The 21,016-nt window shown below is 41.1% G+C and overlaps 1 protein-coding gene across 6 annotated transcripts in view; it reads left to right on the top strand.

The window, feature by feature from the left end:
* chn2 (chimerin 2) overlaps window positions 1-19,564 on the top strand; it is a 504,281-nt gene extending 484,717 nt beyond the window's left edge. For 4 of the 6 annotated variants that reach the window (XM_080206021.1, XM_080206012.1, XM_080206027.1 and 1 more), the window contains 4 exons: window positions 1,235-1,312; window positions 8,078-8,215; window positions 9,063-9,168; window positions 17,117-19,564. In XM_080206021.1, the coding sequence (XP_080062147.1) occupies window positions 1,235-1,312; window positions 8,078-8,215; window positions 9,063-9,168; window positions 17,117-17,288 (494 nt within the window). In that variant the 3' untranslated portion in view covers window positions 17,289-19,564. The remainder of the gene's footprint in view (window positions 1-1,234; window positions 1,313-8,077; window positions 8,216-9,062; window positions 9,169-17,116) is intronic. The other 2 variants (XM_080206032.1, XM_080206002.1) reach the window with 1 other exon arrangement.
* The last annotated feature ends 1,452 nt before the right edge of the window (window positions 19,565-21,016 follow it).

Genomic DNA, 21,016 nt, shown 5'->3' on the forward strand with positions numbered 1-21,016 from the left:
CCATTTGCCATTTCCTGGCCCATTCGCCCAGCCTATCTAGATCCTTCTGCAGACTCTCCACACCCTCCGCACAATTTGCCTTTCCCCCAATCTTGGTGTCATCAGCAAATTTCGACACCCTACACTCGGTTCCCTCCTCCAGATCATCTATATAAATGGTAAATAGCACCTGTGCCCTAGAATGTTGAGCTGTCAGTCCTGTCCCTCCCTTAGCCATGTTTCAGTAATAGCAATAATATCCCAGTCCCATGTACCCATCCATGCCCTGAGTTCATCTGCCTTGCCCATCAAGCCTCTTGCATTGAAATAAATGCACTTGCCTTGCCCTCTGTGCTGCTTTTGCTTGGCCTGTCTAGTATTAGGATTACTGACACTGCCTTTACTATTTAATGTGCTCTCTTTAATTTCTGGGCATCCTAAACCTTCTCTTCTGTCTCCCTACTGCTTTGGATTCCATGTCCCCTGCCAAACTAGTTTAAGCCCTCCCGAGTTGAAAAGAACAAAGAACAGCACAGCACAGGAGTTGCTCTAGCAAATCTCCCCGCCAGTATATTAGTCCCCTTCAGTTCAGGTGCAACCCGTCCTGCTTAAACAGGTCACCCTGAAGATGAAGATTGTTTTAAATTCCTCCCTCATGTCCATTCCTTGATTTCCAAGTATATTTGGGAAGTCTTCTAAGTCTTCTACAATGAAGACAGACCCAAAGTACCTGTTCAACACCCCTGCCATTTCATTGTTACCTCTTATCAATTCTCCATACTCACTTTCTAGTGGACCAACGCTGTTAGACTCTGCTAGATAGGATGTTTCTTTAGCTTGTGATTTGTAAAAGTGTTTTGTATTACACCCATGTATGGAATTAAAGTATTCCAGTGAAAGCTGTATTTTGATTGTTGTCAGCTCTCCAATGCAATCAATGGCATGATAATGTGTTTATAACATGAAGTACATTTTTGTACTTGTTTTAAATGTATACACCAAGAAGAAAAAAAAGACATTCTTCTACTTGTTTGATTGTTGCTGAATGGAATAGAGAATTATGTCAACCCTTATTTTTCCCACCAAAACCAATAGGTATTAATGGACTTCATGGCTTCTTCCTGCACAGAATATGGGGTTGGGTTCTGGGTGCTTGTGTTATTTGTATCATGAGAATATTCATGGATGTGCTTGGAAACTTTCATTTTTAATTTCACTATCACCCCAAAATAACAATTTTCCATTTGTTAAATAGGTTTGAAATCTGAGGGGCTTTACAGAGTCTCTGGATTTACTGAGCACATAGAAGATGTTAAAATGGCATTTGACCGAGGTGAGTGCAACACTATCCTATGATTTTAGCTTAAGTATAAAACAAATATACAGTTTTGGTTTTAGTTTTGTAAGTTTTCTTTTTAGCTTAATTTGTTAAGAAAGTAGTGCAATTATAAGAAGCTTCTATTTCATACTTTGTGGAAGATTTTCTTCTCTGTTTGTAGCAAGATCATAAACATGAATAAAAAGTGCACTTATGATTTGCACTGCATACTTCAATCCATAGCTCCTTGAATATTCAGTTTGATAATTGTCATGCAGCTACATATAATTGCAAAGACGTATGTTTAGCCATAGTTAAAGAAGGATGTGCAATTTTGTGCATCCAATAATAGAAAGCATACAGAGCCATGGAAAGATGTAAGGTGAAGATGAAACTGGAAATGAGATGTTGTTATGACCATCGTTCAGAAAAGATGTCAAATAGAAGTATTGCAAATTAAAGAGTTTAGTGAATAAATGGCATGTTAAAGCTAGTTAGCTGTGGGAATCTGTCCTCATTCAATATTCAGCTGTTACACCCTTTTCCATGTGCAATACAGACTCAGTGGAGGAGTTTTCCCCAGAGTGACAAGAAATTGCAAGGTTAATGTATTCTCAAGTCAAAGATTGGCTCAGTGTGTGGATATTCTGGAGACTGATGGCTCTGATAATGCAGAGATGCATGCAATGCCAGCCACTCTGCTGCTGTCATGTTTGACCCCTGGAAATAAGTTTTTGCCAACATATTTGTGTCATGAGCACATCTCAGCTCATCTTCTGCTAAAACTAAGTCTTGCCTTTCTTACTTCTGGACTTGACTATTCCATTGCACCCCGACTAGTTTCCGTTTGCCATCTTCCATAAACTTGAGCTCATCCAAAACTTAACTTGCTCAAGTCCCATACACCTATCACCCCTATCTTCACTGCTTGATTAGGAGAAAATATAAGACAATGTCTCAATTTTAAAGTTCTTATCACATTTTAAAAATTCCTCCATGACCTTGTAATGTCCTGAAATACGTGCACTTATCTAATTCTGGACTCTTCAACATCCCGATTTTAATCACTTCACCATTGGTGGGCAAGCTTCAGCTGCTTGGGTCCTAAGTTCATTTCCTGCCTACATTTCTCTGCAGCTTGACCTCACTTCCCTCATTTAAAGCATTCCTTAAAACCTACCTTGGGCTAAAATTATGATAATCTATCTATCTCCTTATGTGGGCTTATGTCATTGTTTTATAATGCTCCTGCAAAGTGAATTGAGATTTTTATTCCATTACTGGCCCTATAAAAGTATAAGTTCCAATAATTTTGCTGACATCATAATGAATGCCTTTTTGGAGCTGTAGTTGCTAAACATAATGGATGTTATCTTATATGAAATTAATAGCCTACTGGAAATATTGCAGGGTGATTATACCTAGTATTGAACCACTGTCGTGGAAATTATAGATGCAATGACTTTTTTGAATGGTTTTACTTTTAGCCACGGGGATTGGAAGCACTGTAGAGGTACCCTTTGGGTAGGGCAGATAGTGAAAAATATATCCAGATTGCGAGGCTTCAATATGGGAAAAGGTGTTATTACCTGAGTCAGGTTTCCATTAAAGTGATGATATTCATCCATATAAAGTATGGATGGCAGGAGTTTAAGAGAACACAAAAAGAACTTAGATGCCATAGGGGTGCTGGAGATTAGGGGATACATGTCCTAGTTGAGAGCAAGACATGTGTGATACGAGAGGGCCCAAAGATAATGGCTGGAATTCACCAGCCTCCGATCAGCAGTGAGGGGTAGTGCACAATCCGCTTGCAGGGGGATCTCCTGGTCCTGCTGCTGTCAATGGGATTTCCCATTGTAGCCATACCACACCACCAACAGGACCAGAGAATCAGTCACTAGTGAACAGCTAGAGAATTCCAGCCAATGTCTGAGGTCCCAGACAGCTAAATCCAAGCAGGATGAGAACCAGCAGGAACATATGAAAGCTAGCTCAGTGAAAAATTAACTGTTTGCAGCAGAGGACCAGAAAATGGTGCCTGGAGAAGTAGACCAGGTGTTGTAATAATGGCAGTCCAGCAGAGCCTCAGTCAAGTTTGTTTAAATTATGTCTTTTCAATATAAATGGTTATACATGGTTAGTTTTATGATGGGATGAGGCGTAATTTAACTCTTCAATAAAGATCCTGGTTTGGAGATCAAACATGGAATAGTTGCTCTTTATAGAATAGAATGGAATCTCTACAGTGCAGAAGGGGCCATTCGGCCCATCAATTCTGCACTGACTCTGATTGAATACCTTACATAGACCCACTCCCCACATTTTCCTCATTATCCTACACATTTCCTAATGGCTAATTTCCACATGGCTAATTCATCTAATCTACACATCTTGGGATGCTAAGGGCCAATTTAGCATAGCCAATCCACCAAACTTTCACATCTTTGGAGTGTGGGAGGAAAGCAGAGCACCCAGAGCTTTTTTTTTAATTTATTATTTGTGTAACAAGTAGTTTTACATTAACACTGCAATGAAGATATGATGAAAATCCCCTAGTTGCCATATTCTGGCACCTGTTTGGGTACACTGAGGGAGAATTTAGCATGGCCATTGCACCTAACCAGCATGTCTTTTGGACTGTGGGAGGAAACCAGAGCATCCGGAGGGAAACCAATGCTGACACGGAGAGAATGTGCAGACTCAACACAGACAATGATCAAAGCTTGGAATCAAACCAGAATCCTTGGAGCCACAAGGCAGCAGTGCTAGCCACCGTGCCACTCATTTATCTCACTATTTATCTCAATAAATAGCTTAAAAATTTGTAAGCAACAAATCTGATTAAAGCATGGGCTTCACACATTTGAGAGAATAGATTACAAAAAAAATCCATAGCAAAATACTTATTTTTCCCACAAAAACAATAGACTCAGCATAAGTTCCACACAGCTAATAAGAAACAAAGAAAAGTATAGCACAGGACAGGCCTTTGGTACTCCAGGCCTGTGCTGATTACGATACTGTAACTAAAAAATAAACCTTCTGCCCTTACTCAGTCCATATCCCTCTATTCATGTACCATCCAGATGCCTCCTAAATGTTGCTAATGTGCCTGCTTTCACTACCTCCTCTGGCAGAACATTCCAGGCACCCACAACTCTCTGCACGAAAAGCTTTCCCCCTCTCACATTGAACCTTTACCCCCTTGTAATTGACACTTCCACCCTTCGAAAAAGCGTGTGACTATCCACCCTGTCTACAGTATAATTTAAACTTAACTTTGATCCTCCAAAGTGCATCACCTCATACTTAAATAAAAGCAAGTTACTACGGATGCTGGAAGCTGAAACCAAAAGAAAAAATGCTGGAAAATCTCAGCAGTTCTTGCAGCATCTGTAAGGAGAGAAAAGAGCTACATTGTAAGTCCAGATGACCCTTCGTACTTGTCTGGATTAAATGCCACTTGCCATTTCTGTGCCCAAGTCGCCAATCTGTTGTATCCTGACAGTCTCTGGCACTAACAGCAACTCAACTAATCTTCGTGCCATCTTCAAATTTACTAATTAGACCATCCACATTTTCCTCCAGATCGTTTATATATACTGTAAACAACTGATCCCTGCAGAACATCACTAGTTACAGATCTCCATTCTGAAATTCTATAACCAAGCTAGTTCTATATCCATCTAGCCAGCCCACCCCAAATCCCATGTGATTTTAATTCTTGTACCAGTCGGCCATGTGGGACCTTGTCAAATTCCTTACTAAAGTCTATATAAACTATATCCACAGCCCCTCATCTATTTGTCACCTGTTCAAGAAACTCAATCAAATTGGTGAGACATGATCTTTCCCATACAAAACCATGCTGCCGATCACCAGCTAGTCCATTTTCTTCCAAATGTGCATACATCCTGTTCCTCAGTATCTTCTCCAAAAGCTTCCCTATCACAGATGTCAGGCTCACCAGCCTATAATTTCCTGGATTATCCCTAATCTACTAGGCTTCAGAATATTGGTCAGAATATTGACAATAATCACCTTGGCCACCTATGAATAAATGTTTGAGGAAATGGTTTTGAGTAGATTTTCCCACATCTGTAGATGTCATTTTAAGGAACCAACCACCTTCAGATTAATTGTTGATTGATTTCTGCTGGCTATTGCTAGGTTCATAGTAACATTCGGTGGTTTGTAAATCGTGGGGTTGAATTTCCTATACTTGCTTCTAGTTGTTGTAACAGGCTTGTAATAGGAAATGCTTCAGATTCTCATCACAGCAAAAGCTATGAGTGAGTTTACTTAAATTTGTTTTGGATCATTTAACTTCTTGATGTTGTTTAAAACATTGCAAAAATACTTTGTGATTTAACTATTTGGTTCTGCTTGCAAATCGTTAATTGACTTTCATTCTGCTTGCATTTTGATTGCTTTTTTTTTAAAAAATCTTGCTGATTCTTTATTAGCTTTACTCCCTGTGTAGCAATATTTAAGGCAAATTACCATTGCTAAGTTATATAAATAGCTTCTTTCCAAATATTGTGTTTGAATTAGATACAAATACAATGGTCGAGTACAAATATAATTTTTAAAATTACGGTAGTGACTTTCATATGCTTTACAAATGCACAGCTATTAGGAGTGAAATCAGCTTTAGACCAGAGGCAAGAAATGGGTTCATGGTGAACGGGCAATTGTTTTTTCACTGTGCCTGTGCTTTTCACTGAAGTTCACAGAGCAATAGTTCAAATATCTTTTTGGAGACATGTTTCCGAGTTGCACTATAGCTTCGACTTAGTTTGAAATCACAAATCCTGCCAATGTTTTCCAAATCAATATAATTTAAAACTAGCATTGTGAAAAGTCAGTTGCCAATTTGCTGCAAATTCTTTTCATGCCATCGGCCAATGTTATCCCTGTATATATAAATGATTTTGTGAAAACAGCTTTATTCTGGATTATTGTACAGTCACTCAAAAAAAACCATGATTTATTTAATGAAAAATTTATTTTAGTAATAATATGAACATAAGACAAGCCTTTTTACATGCTTACACTGTGCTGTCCCTTGGTGTTCTGGTGTGGTCCATCCTGGATGTCATTTTGGTAAGTTGGTAACGCATGCAGTGGAAGTGTGCAGAGTAGGCAGATCATGACGTCAGTCAGTGTGTATTCTGATTTGCCAACGGCTGTGCCATTTTCTAACTCAGTGCTCCAGCTTTTTTTTTGTGGCACTCCATCTTGTTTTGGATGTTAGACTTCTCACATTAACTTCAGTGATTATTTACATTTGCTGCCTTTACGTGACCTGGTAAGAAGTCTCACAGCACCAGGTTAAAGTCCCACAGGTTTATTTGGTGGCTTTTGCTACCAAATAAACCTGTTGGACTTTAACCAGGTGTTGTCAGACTTCTTACTGTGTTTAGCCCCAGTCCAACACCAGCATCTCCACATCATGTTTATATTACCTGCCCAGAGTGTTTCCTGGTCCCCTGTCGATAGATGACCTCTCTCCCTTTCTATCCACATCCCACCTCCAGTGTGGCATCAGTGAACCTTTAAGCTTTTTTTTTCCCCATTGTTGTTCTTTCTGGATCTAACTGTGCCCTAGAATGACTTTCAGAAACTGCCCCAGTCAAAATGCACTTACCTTTTTAAGGGCTACAGATGACATTAACTATTGAATCTCAAGATTCCCCTGCCCCCAAGCACAGACCTGCATCCACTCAGCAATGGGCTTCGCACTGGCTGTATGCTTCAATCACATAAATAAGCAAGCAGCAAAAAGTTTTGGAATGAATGAGTTAATCACACATTGATAACCCCATACCCATTTTCAGGCCTCATTGAATTTCACGGACAGTGTATAGTATATGATCAAAACCCAAAATTAGAAATGTGAAATGTACAAAAAGTGCAAACAAGTTTACGTGTCTGCAATTTCCCTCATTTGACTTGGCAAGATTTATATAATTATGCTCGATTACAAAGACTAAAATGACAAATATTGGTTTAACTTAAAATATCATATCAAAAACTACATTTCCTGCATTCTTCAAATGGAAATTTTTGTTGCACTATGCTGCTGTTAGAAAATATTATAGAAACAAATTTGTTTAAAGTTTGTTTATAAATTTTTTTTAAAAATTCTCAAAATGCAGAGTTAAAACTTAGTTCTTGCAAAATTTTGATGAAAAATAGACTTGAATTTATATTGTGTGTTTCATGACCACTGAACATCTCAATGTGTTTTACTGCTAATGAAGTACTTTTGAAGTATAGTCACTGTTGTAACATATAAAGTGCAGCAGCCAATTTGCACACATCAAGTTCCCACAAACAGTAATAATCTGGTCTTGTGATAATTACTGAGAGATAAACATTGGCCAAGATACCAGGAGCAACTCCCCAGTTCTTCAAAATAGTTTACAGAATCTTTTACACCCTCCCGAGAAGGAAGATGAAGCCTTAGTTTAACTTCTCATCCAAAAAAATGCTTCTTACAGTGCAGCACTCCCTCAGTTCTGCACCGGACTTGATTTTAATGCTCAAGGTCTGGAGTGGTGGAATAATTGTTACCTTTTCCAAGTTTGGTGAAGTAATCATTAGCGCATTCAATTAAGATAATTCTACTGTACTGCTAATCCTTTGTGCACTGCTGTGGCTGATATTCTGCAGGAGTGGTAATATCTGGCAACTAGCTCACACTCTCTAAGATAACTTGTGTAAGTTTTAGGCAGTATTCTTTATTGTAATTAACATTTGTCATCTTTCCAGATGGTGACAAAGCTGACATCTCTGCTGCTACCTATGCAGACATCAACATCATTGCTGGTGCACTTAAGTTGTATTTTAGGGATTTGCCTATTCCAGTTATCACCTATGACTCATATCAAAAATTCATTGAAGCAGCCAGTAAGTATCATCTGAACTTTTAGACACTGCCCAACTCCCATTTGAAATTGGTAAATAATGGACAAGACAATGTGAATAAGGCTATTCAGTAATTATGCTAATTCAGTTATTGAATGCACGTTTTTTTTAAGAATATTTTCTAGTAAAAATAACCATGGACAAAGATAATCATTGTGATGTTGCTGTTTCTCACCAGTTATCACTTCACCTGCACTGTAACCTTTGATTCCTTGCTATTGTATAAAACTGTAGTTACCGGATGCTGTCTGGTACCTCACATTGTCCCCTCCACAGCTGAGCCTATATGGCGAGCTTTGGCAAGCAGTTCATCTATGAGGATCCATGACAGCTTAGCCAAATCCTGTCCTTACTGGATATTCACAAAACAGCGGGTTATCTGGTCATTTTTTCCATCTCTAATGTAAGGATATTGGTTAGCATTGAAATTGCCTATCATACCTCAAGTTGTCAAATGGTCTAACAGTAGAGTCAATGCTGCTGCAGGAGTACCGACTTTTTAGTAAAGTAGCCAAGGGCACCGGCACCCTTGCAGCTATACTCCAACAGTAGTTGGTATCTTCAGGAGGGTAGGAATATGGTGGTGGTGGTGAGGGGTGGTGGGGCGTGGCGTGGTGGTGGTGGTGGTGGTGGTGGTGGTGGTGATGGCTGCTACATTCATTCAATAAGGGTAGGATAAAGCAAAAGTGCAAATAAATGTGATTAAGAAAACAATGTCAGGGTTAAATTAGGAATTAATTGGAAAACCAATATTTGAGAAGTTCAATTCTAAGGAAGAAAAACTAATGTGTGACTTAATGTCTGTTTTATGATATTTGCTTTTAATTAGAAATTACCAATCCAGACGACAGGCTAGAGGCCATCAATGAATCCTTAATGTTACTCCCTCCTGCACATTATGAGACACTGAGGCACTTGATGACTCATCTGAAAAGGTAAATTGGTTTTGTACTTGGGTTTGTACATTTAGCAGAAAAGTTTGAATCATTTAATAATGCACAGAGAAACTGACAAAATACCAAAATGATAATTTTCTGGATAAAAATGACAAATTTAAACTCAAGTTCAAAATTCATTTGATTGGTCCACAAAGGTTTTACATTACGATAAATTCCTGATACATGAATCCTACCTAATTGATGACTCATTCATAAGGAATTTTATTGGTAAACCTAATTCAAGGGAGTCCAGATTTTTCTTTGGTCCTTAAATCTGCGTTTATTTTTTCCCAAGTGAGCTAACTGAACGCAGTAGCAAATGCACATTTCAAGGAGAGAGAAGAGTGTGGCAATGTCACTGGACTAGTAATCCATAGGTTAAGGCTAATACGCTGGGATAAAAGCAAATTACTGTGGATGCTGGAATCTGAAACAAAAACAGAAAATGTTGTAAAATCCCAGCAGGTCTGACAGTATCAGTGGAGTGAGAATAGAGCCAATGTTTCAAGTCTGGATGACTTTGTCAAAGCATAATCCTCTTGGGAATTGAGCTCAAATCCCATTGCGGCAGGTGATAGAATGTAAGTTCAATAATTAATCTGGAATATAAAACTAGTCTTAGTAATGGTGACCTTGACATCAGCTGTTGTAAAAACGCATCTGGTTCATTAAAGCCTATTAAGGAAGGAATCTGCCATTTTTATCCAACTTGGCTTACATGTGACTCCAGACCCACAGCACGTGGTTGATTCTTAACTTTCTGAAATGGCCTGGTAAGCCACTCAGTTCAAGGCCAATTAGTGATGGGGCAATAAATGCTGGCCTGGCCAGTGACATTCACATTCCCATGAAAGAACAAAGGAAAAAAAGTTAATCAACCATTTGCACATGAATAGTACTCAAAACCTCACAGGTCACTCAGGTATGCACATAACAGTGGCTATCAGCTTCTGACCTCATCAAGTGCATAAATGTACAGGAGTAGCAACCATAGGACACACTCAAAAATCCCCAGTCAAATCAAAGGTAATGCATTTCTAAGTCTCAAAGAAAAATTAAGTTTTTTATATTTAAGCTTTAACACAAATGATCAGAGGGAACATGAGAGCAAGGGTACTGTGTAGAGCTCCCCCTACTGTGACATGAACTCCTACGGCAATATGATTGAGGACTACTGCCTATAGCCTATAATGACAATGTGCTTGATGCAGCACCAAGAAAGCAAATAAATGGCTCAAGGTGGTTCACAACGGCTGCAAGGATTTAGTCCACTCACTGATAGTCCCCAGCTATTATTAGTTCTGTATAAAAAGATCATACATAACGTCCGTGACTCTAACCAGCTGTATTAAAGCAATATTACAGGAATGAATGAAAACCCTAGATCAGTATTTAAATATTTATATAAATATAAATATTTATATAAATGGCCCATTTACCAATCACACCTAGGCTTGCTAATTTACATTGATGCCTGGCTTAACAATGTCATGAGCTTAAAATTTACATCCTTGTATTCAATCATTTAATGGCTTCATCCCCTCTTATCTTTGTATCCTCCTCCACCCAAGAACTCTGCATTCCACCAATCCTGGCAACCTGTTCAACAGGAGTTTTTTTAAATTGCTTCATTGGCTGCTATGCCTTCATTGGCTGCTATGCCTATGGCAATATGATTGAGGACTACTACCTATAGCCTATAATGACAATGTGCCTGGACTCGTAAGCCCTGGAATTCACTCCCTAACCCTCTTCACTTCTTAAAACTGATATTTTTGTCAAAATTTTTGGTTATTTGACCTAATTGCCCTTATGTGGTTCAATTTAAAATTTTGTCTGACAACGAAAGGCCTTGGGATATTTCACTACATGAAAGGAACTATGTAAATGGAAGTTGGTGTTGTGATTATGGCAATTGTCTGAGGCAACAAAAACAGGTCAAACTGCATCTGTGGAGAGAAACGTACTTAATGGGCAGAATTTTACGAGATTTTTTCCAAGTGTCCAGCTAGCATGAAAACGGGAGAGTTCCTGATTCGTTTTTCAGAATAATTTTTTTCATGCCCAGTCATATGCACTGACTCTTTGAAAATATGGGCTAGATCATTTCTAGCCAGTAGAGTCGGGCCTAATTCACCAGACAGCTTGCAGCCTGCACAGGAAAAAGAACCCAGATCTGCTGACAGAACCAGCACCCACCCCGCCCCCCCCCACCCTGGGCCAGATACACCCTCCCCCTCCCCTTCAGGAACATCAGAGACCACCCCCCAACATTACTGACTCCTTGGACTTTCTTGCACCAAGGCCCCCTCATCACCCCTCTGTCCCCTATGGTTGACTGACATGACCCTCTCTCTCTCCCCTGCCGCCGATCATCACAGAGGCACAAATCCCACCCCAATCACCACACCAGTAAGTGCTGACTTGGCTTCCCTTCCAGTGGAACAAGGCAAACTGTATTAAACTCACTGGAATCTTCTAACGGGTATGTGACTCGCCCCAAACTGTCTACAGCTGATTTACCCTAATAAGGGACAACATAAAAATACCAAAGGTGGACAGAAAGACAGGCAGTGAAGGAAGAAATGGCCTCCAGGAAGACAGCTCCCTATTTCACAGATGCTGATCTGGCCATGCTACTAGAGGTGGTGGAGGCAAGTCAGGACACTGTCTCTCTACCCAGCAGGACGCCTTCCCAGAGGAAGGGATAGATATCTAGCCTAGGAGGCGGTGGCAGCGGCAGCATGCATTAGTGCCAAGGCACTGCCTAGGAGAACCAGGAAACAGTGCCGCAAGAAACTGAATGACCTAATCCGGGCTGCAAGGGTTGAGTATTTAACTTCGTAAATTTAGTCCCCCTAAATTTACCCCAGATCCCCCACCCCCAGTACCCTGCATGCTTTCAGCCCCTGACCTCCGAGCACCTCCCTTTTCCCCCTCCCAAGAGTATCACTACCCATGACCTCTTAGGGCCACCCCCTGATACCCCGCAGGACACATGCCATCACAGTTCACATGGCTCCTTCTATCCCCACAGGAGAATACCCATAATCGCCAGGAGAGGGCAGATGAGATTCTGCAGCCCAAGGCTGAGAGGCTTGAGAGCTTGCAGGGGGCCCAGCTGGGCACTGCCAAGACACAGATGGCTATGGCAGCCACCCTTGAGAAAGTGGCCCAGTTGCAGAGGGTCATGGCTGAGGGGCTGCAGAGCATGATGTGCCTGAGATCTGGGTCTCATCCTTTTTGAAGAGCAGGCACTGGAGCTTGTGGGAGAGGAGGACGAGAGGCTGAATAAACTAGGCTTGTACTCGTTAGAGTTTAGAAGAATGAGGGGAGATCTCATTGAGACGTATAAGATGATGAATGGGATGGATAGGATAGACGTGGAGAGACTCTTCCCGCTCAAAAAAGACAGTAGGACTAGGGGGCACAGCCTCAAGATAAAAGGGGGGCGGTTTAGAACGGAGTTGAGGAGGAACTTCTTCACTCAAAGGGTGGTGAATCTCTGGAATTCTCTGCCCGTTGAAGTGGTGGAGGCTGCCTCGCTAAATATTTTTAAGACGCGGGTTGATGGGTTTTTGATAAGAGAGGGGATTAAGGGTTATGGGGAGAGGGCGGGAAAGTGGAACTGAGCAGCGACAGATCAGCCATGATCTTATTGAATGATGGGGCAGGCTCGAAGGGCTAGATGGCCTACTCCTGCTCCTATTTCTTATGTTCTTATGTAATAGCATGGTTGGGCTGGAGCATAGAAGTGAGCACTTGCCAATCCTCCATGTGTTGGAGAAATCTCCAGGAAGTGGCATGCAGCCCAGATTCCTCTCCCTCCCTTGCACTTAACCTGAAGTCCTGTGTTGCAGGACAGGACTCTGATGTGCCGGGGCCATCTGGCATCATGGCCGCCACTGCTGCTCCCATCCATGTTTCCTCCAACAGCTCAGAAGATTCCTTGGAGGAAGTGGATGAAGGGAACTCCGAGGCCAGCACCAGTTTTGCTTCCAGCTTCCATCTTATAACTCACATTTCAGAGAAACTCACATCGGTGGATCGTTAGTGGTGAGGCATCTGGGTCACTCTCTGGTGCACATGACACATCTGCTGATGTGGAGGTGGGAATATCCAAGGCATGCAGGGGCCTGCAGAGGCAAGGATTCAGCTGGCCTCTGGCTACATGCTGGGCCTCTGTGATCACTTCTGTCTCAGCTGCTGGAGATGCAGCAGCAGAGCCACAGAACGCAGGAGGGACTGACAGCCACACTGGACCGACTGCATGACTGTTGGGAGGAGTCCCAAAACTTTCAGCAAGACAGCTATTGCCTGCCTTGAATGGTTCCCAGGCCAACACTGCAAGAGTGGCATCTGTGATGGAAAGCCTGGGGCAGAAAGTCCTCACCATTATGGCAGAGTCCAAGTGATGGCTGAGTCACAGCAGGCCACGGCGGAGTCCCAAAGGGCCACAGCCCAGTCACAGAGGGCCACAACCAAGGGACTGAACAGGCTTCTCGAGATACTGCGGCCCATGGCCAAGAGCTCAGGAGTCCCCGCAGGACAGTGCCAAGACACAGTGGGCTATGGTAGTAGCCCTTGAAAACGTGGCCCAGTCACAGAGGGTCATGGCTGAGGGGCTGCAGAGCACGGCCCAATCTCACGGCCCAAGGGCACTTGCTGCTGCCATTGATAGGTGGCCTTCGCTGCAGAGGGCCATCACAGAGGGCTTGACCACCGTGGGAGGAACACAGGTGGTCCTTCAGAACTGGCAGGGCCAGGTGATGTTGGAGCTTCTGGAGCTCAAGCAGAGGAACCGCCATGCCATGGACTGACCTAGGAGCCCACAGGAACCCCAACACAGGAGGAAGAGCTCGGGGCCTTCAACCCAGGAAACTGCAGCTACACCTTCTGACTGACTCCTTCCTGACACCAGGCAGTGGGATGGAGGGTGTCATGGCTATGTCCCTGACACCTGGAAGCCACAGTAAAAAGTCTGACAACACCAGGTTTTAGTCCAACCTATTTATTTGATAATATTCTCACAAGCTTTCGAGGGGTTACCCTCTTCGTCAGGTGAATGGAGAGTTCTGGCCTCAGACAGAGCATATAAAGCACAGACAGTTTAGAGATTACTGATTAAAATGCGAATCCTTACACCTAACCTGCTGTTCAAGACCTGAAGTGGCTGACAATGTGAGTGGTAGGAGCACTGATCACAGTTTAAAGAGATGTGTATTGTCTCCAGACAGTACAGTAAGTGAGGTTTTGCAAACCCAGGCAAGTCACGGGGGTTACAGATAGTGCGACATGAACCCAAGATCCCTGTTGAGACCGTCCTCATGTGTGCGGAACTGTTGGCGAACACTTCAGTGGTCACGGGCATTCAGCCTCTGACCTTCGGGTAAGCATTCTCCAAGGCGGCCTTCACAACACACGACAGCGCAGAGTCGCTGAGCAGAGACTGATAGCCAAGTTCCGCACACATGAGGACGGTCTCAACAGGGATCTTGGGTTCATGTCGCACTATCTGTAACCCTCGTGACTTGCCTGGGTTTGCAAAACCTCACTTACTGTACTGTCTGGAGACAATACACATCTCTTTAAACTGTGATCAGTGCTCCTACCACTCACATTGTCAGCCACTTCAGGTCTTGAACAGCAGGTTAGGTGTAAGGATTCGCATTTTAATCAGTAATCTCTAAACTGTCTGTGCTTTATATGCTCTGTCTGAGGCCAGAACTCTCCATTCACCTGACGAAGAGGATAACCCCTCGAAAGCTTGTGAGAATATTATCAAATAAATAGGTTGGACTAAAACCTGGTGTTGTCAGACTTTTTACTGTGTTTACGCCAGTCCAACGCCGGCATACCCACATCATGACCTGGAAGCCAGCCAGAGCCCTCAAGGTCCAAGCCCTCCAGAGGACGATTGCCAAGGGCATTACAGACCATGGGGTGCAGTAGGCAGCTGGGCACCTCCACCTCTGATGTACAACCTAGGGAGACACCAAGATGTAGTGGTAGGCACATAAGGTTAAGACATTGCAGCAGCCATAAGATGGCACAGGTGAAGAGCAACACCAGAAGATAGAATATTTAGGCAGTTTAAAGTCTTATGTTCACATGTTTTTATATTATCACTTATTTTGAAAGCACTATTATTAGCAACAATAAATATTATTTTACCTCACACCTGTGACTAACTGGTTTCTGATTAGCCTCTAACAGGAATGTACTTACGCTGACAGTCACTGGAAGGACCCTGCACATTGATGTCAATGGGGGAAGCCTCTCAACACACTGCTACTAAGAAAATCAAGGCACTCAAATAATTCACTGGCTACAGCGGGTGGCATTCATTGGCAGGGACTTAATAACATTTGCCATTGACATCGCCAGACCCATGAGAAATTCCTTCCCCTACCTCCTCCCCCATTCCATTGTCTTGGCTCCTGCATGGGGGTTTAGTGCTCCCTTTACCCACCACCCAGATGTGGACCCAGGTGCCAGTGTGCATGCGGAGCTCAGATAGGAGTTAGACTAGGTTGCACCAGAGCATCATCACAATGGCGCATAGTGAGTTGTCATCACCCTCCTGCCTGCCGCAGAAACTTGCTAACACAGCGTAACCCGGCCCACCACTCTGGTGTTACAATGTTATAGGAGATTGTAGGATTGCAAGGGGTGTTTTACCAATTTTACCACCCCTAATCCCCGTCTGAGGCGGTTTGTAATATTACAGCCAGTGTCAGTGATTGAATTCTCAAACAGCCAACCTGCAATTATCTTGTTAAAACATTAAATTTGGGGGTTCTGGCAAGGTAAAAGGACTTAATACATTAACCTGATAAATAGTTATATTATTGAATTTCTCCTATGACTGTATGAGTCAATTGTTCATAACACCAAGGCATTTTGTTAGTTCATGTTGCCCAGCCTCAGAATCACAATAAGGCAATGTGGTAGTGAAATATTCATTACATTCTGTATTTTGTCTTCAGAACCATGTCTATTTATTTATGACCTGTTGACTTACAACGTGTAGTGAATATCATCAATTTATGCTTAGAAACTGCACTACTGCCATGTATCATTTGTGTCGTATATCAACTGAAAACTAAGCCAATTGATGGTTTGCTCATTGAGTTGTCCAGGATCCTTGCTGCTTTCCCATCTAGCATTTATTTAACAGCATGAACTTTCAAAAAAAAAAGCTGCAATAGGTGTGTGGGGCTATGATTTGCTGCCAACACATTTTATTGCTGTAGACTTTACAGAAAAGCAGGTGCTGTGTGGTTCATCACAGTTGTGACAATAAACACTACAAGTCAGTGTCTTACATGCCTGTCACAACTGGTCAAATCATTAGAAAAGTCCTTTTTGCATTTCACATTTAATGGCATGTAATTGTGTGGAAAATGGACCAACTCAAAATTCTAACTACTTCAATATCCAAAAACAAACTTTCTCTGCCCTCGAGCAACATTTAGGATTACTCTTTAAATCTGTTAAAATTGGAGTGTCAGAAAATCAAATTGATATTTATGCCATTAGCTGTTCTGTGTTTTGGTAATAATCCTACAGGATTAATAATTAGTGATCTTGCACCTACTGACTGCACAAGAGGGGCCCAAACTGGAAAATGACTGCTGTATATCTGATTAACGGGAGGTCATTTACAAAATTCCTGAAATAACATTGTTGCAGTGTTCTATAACAAATTATAAATTCTCTTGGGCTTCCATTGTATTTTATATTTACTAATATCTAGTCATCCACTACTGCTGTTAAAGCACCTGTTTAGAGGCAATGTAAGAGCCTTGGTTTAGGGTTATGATTGCTTGTGTCTACCCTAGTTGAAACAATGCAAATGTAGGTCAAAACATCAAAATTTAGAAGTATTGGAGTGTTTTACAATCACAAAATATACCTAACATATTCATGCGATTCTCTACAGGGTCACCATGTTTGGAAAGGACAATTTGATGAATGCTGAAAATCTTGGAATTGTTTTTGGGCCTACATTAATGCGACCCCCTGAACAGAATACACTGGCGACCTTGAATGATATGCGATACCAGAGACTGATTGTCCAGCTGTTGATTGAAAATGAAGATGTCTTGTTCTGATAAAGGAAAACAATATGAAGTAAAATCAGCATTGTAGTTACTATTTGTGACTGAGCTGCAAAAGGCACTGGTGCTAGTATCTCCTGGCAAGATTGGCTATGTAGACTTAAGAAGTCTGTGGTGCTGCAGATGAATGCTAATGTATTCCCTGTAGCCTGTTAGGCAGTTTATGTTTAATTAAGAGAATTGAAGTTGGAAAAATGTATCCTATTATACTACATGCTTTCCACCAACAATAGGACAATGTTATATTATACAGGAAAATCTAAGCAAAAATGGTATGTGACTACCACAAGCTACAGAGTTGGTATCTTGCTTTTAAAATCTAAGACATATATGCTTATTCAGTAAAGCCAATAATCAAAATTCCACTCCAACGTTATCTTGGTGCAGAGTGGGTGTATTTTTATTTGTAATGATAGTATTTACCTGTTTTGTATGTGAATTACATCACAGAAATTTGAATTGCACTAAGTGTCTCAATGAATTGGTATATCAGCTAATTTATACCTATACATTTTCCAAGAATTAGAACTCATTAACTTGAAATGATACGTCAGCTACATTTACAAATTATCAATGTACTACAAATGATCAATTTTGTAATAATTGTGGGAAATAATATACCATCCACATGCAGCTATAAAGAATGGTATACCAATAGGTAATATTCTTGATTTTAATTATCAGTGAACACTTTTTCTCTTCTCTTCAAAGTTTCCCCACTGTATTTGCACTCAGTCCACAAGGAGATCTAGATTAATTGTCACATTGCTGTATTTATGACTGGTGCAGAGTGATTCATGGAAGGCTGATTTAATTTGTATATATGTATAAAGCTGTGTTTAGTTATCACTTTGGCAAAGATAAGTCACCAAAGTGAAGATTGTAGAAGGAAGGATTTTATGTAGTCCTTCCACTTTATATCTTTTTGTGAGCATTAGCTTTAATTCCTGGTCATGATGCACAGCTGCATTTCAAAACTGTCGAACATCATATCTTCACAGCAAGTTTTTTCATACATCACTTTGGTTTAAAAAAACTGATCAAACCATTCATATTTTACAATGGCACATTTATAATCTTCTTTGGTCCCTAGTAGATGTTGTTAATTCATCTTTTCAAAACAAATATATTTAAACTAGATGAAAAGCTGTTTGTTTTATGAAGTGTTCTGTGGATACGATTTTGATAGTTTTCAAATGCAAATATATGTTTTAACTAAATCAAATGCTGCAGATGTTTAAAAGACCACTTTTTAAATTCTTTTGAGATGTAAATTTTCATTCGTTTAGTGAACAGAGCATAGTCACTGGTACCTACGTATGAAATATTTTGCTTTCAAAGCTTTTGGCTATTTTATTTCTCATCTAATAATGTGTAAAATGATACCAGATTTACTTTGTAAATTAAATAATGTACTGTGAAAATTTTATTAAATGTACCATTAAATTTAAATCCTGCAAGTTACTGATTTGTCAATAAATGACCAGGGAAAAGTTTTTGTCACTAGTTCAAGCTCTGAATGTCTGTATTGTGGAGGAAATTTCAATAATATGTGAATTTAAGGATGTAATTTATAAATGGAGATAAGCTGAAATATTTTGCTGCATCTTACAATGTACAGCTGTAGGTTTTGTTACCCACTCTAGTAACCTGAGCACATAATTTAGGCAGATACATCAGTGTATTGTTGTTGGTGCCACCTTTTGGATGAGTCATTAAACTGAGGCCCTATTTGTGTATCTCAAAAACTGACAATGCAGCATGCAAAAACAAAAGTGTGCTTGCTAACATTCATCATTCAGCCAAAAACAAATTACCCGGTTATTTATCTCTTTGTTGCTGGTGAACCCATGTTTAGTACAAATCATCTGCCATGTTTCTAACAATGACTTAAAGCACTTATGGCCGCTAAGTACTTTGAAGCATCTTAAGGATACATAATCAGAAATAAAGGTCTGTTCATTTTTGTCCCCCCTTTTCATCTAATTGTACAAAACTATGGCTAACGATAGGTAAAAATAGGTCCACTAAAATTTTGGAGAATAAAGATATTAATGATAACTTTGATGTTTTGTGCTATTCTTCCCCTTTCCCCAAACTAATTTATTTAATCAATTTAACTTTCTTTACTTTTAAGTTAATCTCGTGCACCTATTTCCTAAGGTACTAAACTGCAAAGACTCAAAAATAGGATCCAAATTAACTGCATGCATTATTGAAGGAAAGGGCGCAGCACACCACCTTTGTAAAGGGGTTTATTTGCACACACCTAATGAACATTGTATACAGTGCAGAAAGATGATGAGGTGAATCGGATTGCAATACTGGTTTGCAGCCACTGCTGCCATTCTCATATTCTATAACCAGCCAACTTAACCTCATATACACCTGAACAAGATGTTGAACAAAATAAAATATCCCCTCCAATTCAATTTAAAGGGATCATGAAGTACTCATACGTTAGTTGCTGGATTACTTGTTCTGGCTGTAATGCAACGGTACACATTTTTAGTGATTGTGTGTTCTTGGCGTACCGTTTTATGTAGGGACTGGTCTAGCTGTTCTTGGAGGATGATTGCAAGAGGCTCTGTGGATGACAGCACTTTTTCAGTGGTTGAGGTTAGCTCATATATGACAGAAAGCAATTTGGGGGCTTATAATAATCATTAAAAATAAATCTAAATAAATCTGTCAGTTATGATAAATGAAATGTGTTTGTCAACACCTTGTAAAGTAATTCAGAAAAGAACATAGCTATACAATTGACCATTAATATCCACTTCTATGTAACAGACTGTTTGATATACCAAATTTAAATCAATCTTATTGTGCCTTTCAACTTAAAAATGTGACAACAATAACATGAGGACTTCTTGAATCTGTTAATGAAAGATAGAACTATACAGTTGGAAAATGAGAATTATACCAGTTGGACCTCTCATTACATCAAAGTATTGTTCTTGTATCATCTTAGTATTCAGTTATTTATGTCGTCCTTTGTAAACTAAATGATAACTTGGATGAATTTTTTTTCAACTTGTTGAGCAAGTTGCAGAATTACATCTAATACCTACAATAGACGTTAAACTAACCGGCCTATAATTCCCTGTCTTTCGCCTGGCACCCTTCTTAAACAATGGCGTAACATTAGCCACTTTCCAATCTTCCGGCACTTCCCTGGAATCCAGCGATGTCTGGAAAATAACCACCAAGGCATCCACTATCACCGCCGCCATTTCTTTCAGAACCCTTGGATGCATTCCATCCGGTCCTGGTGACTTGTCCACAATCAGTCCCTCCAGTCTGTCGAGCACCGCCTCTCTAGTAACAATAATGACACCCACCAGCGTCTTCCTCCCTTTGCTGTTCCTAATCTCCACCCACAACGATTCCATGTTCTGCTCGTTGGTTCCTATATCATCCCTTGCTACCACTGTGATGCTATCCTTAATCAGCAGAGCTACGCCCCCCCTCCCCCTCCCCCTCCCCCTCCCCCCCCTCCCTCTCCCCTCCCCCCCCCCTCCCCTCTCCCTCCCCTCTCCCCCCCACCTCCCCCCCCTCCCCTCTCCCTCCCCACCTCCCCCCCTCTCCCCTCTCCCTCCCCTCTCCCCCCCACCTCCCCCCCTCTCCCCTCCCCCCCCCTCTCCCCTCCCCCCTCACAACCTGAAACATTAACTCTATTTCTCTCCATGGATGCACTGACTTGCTGAGTTTTCATAATT

Source organism: Carcharhinus amblyrhynchos, chromosome 2 (assembly GCF_965287045.1).
Source record: "Carcharhinus amblyrhynchos chromosome 2, sCarAmb.v2.hapA, whole genome shotgun sequence".
NCBI lineage: Eukaryota > Metazoa > Chordata > Chondrichthyes > Carcharhiniformes > Carcharhinidae > Carcharhinus > Carcharhinus amblyrhynchos.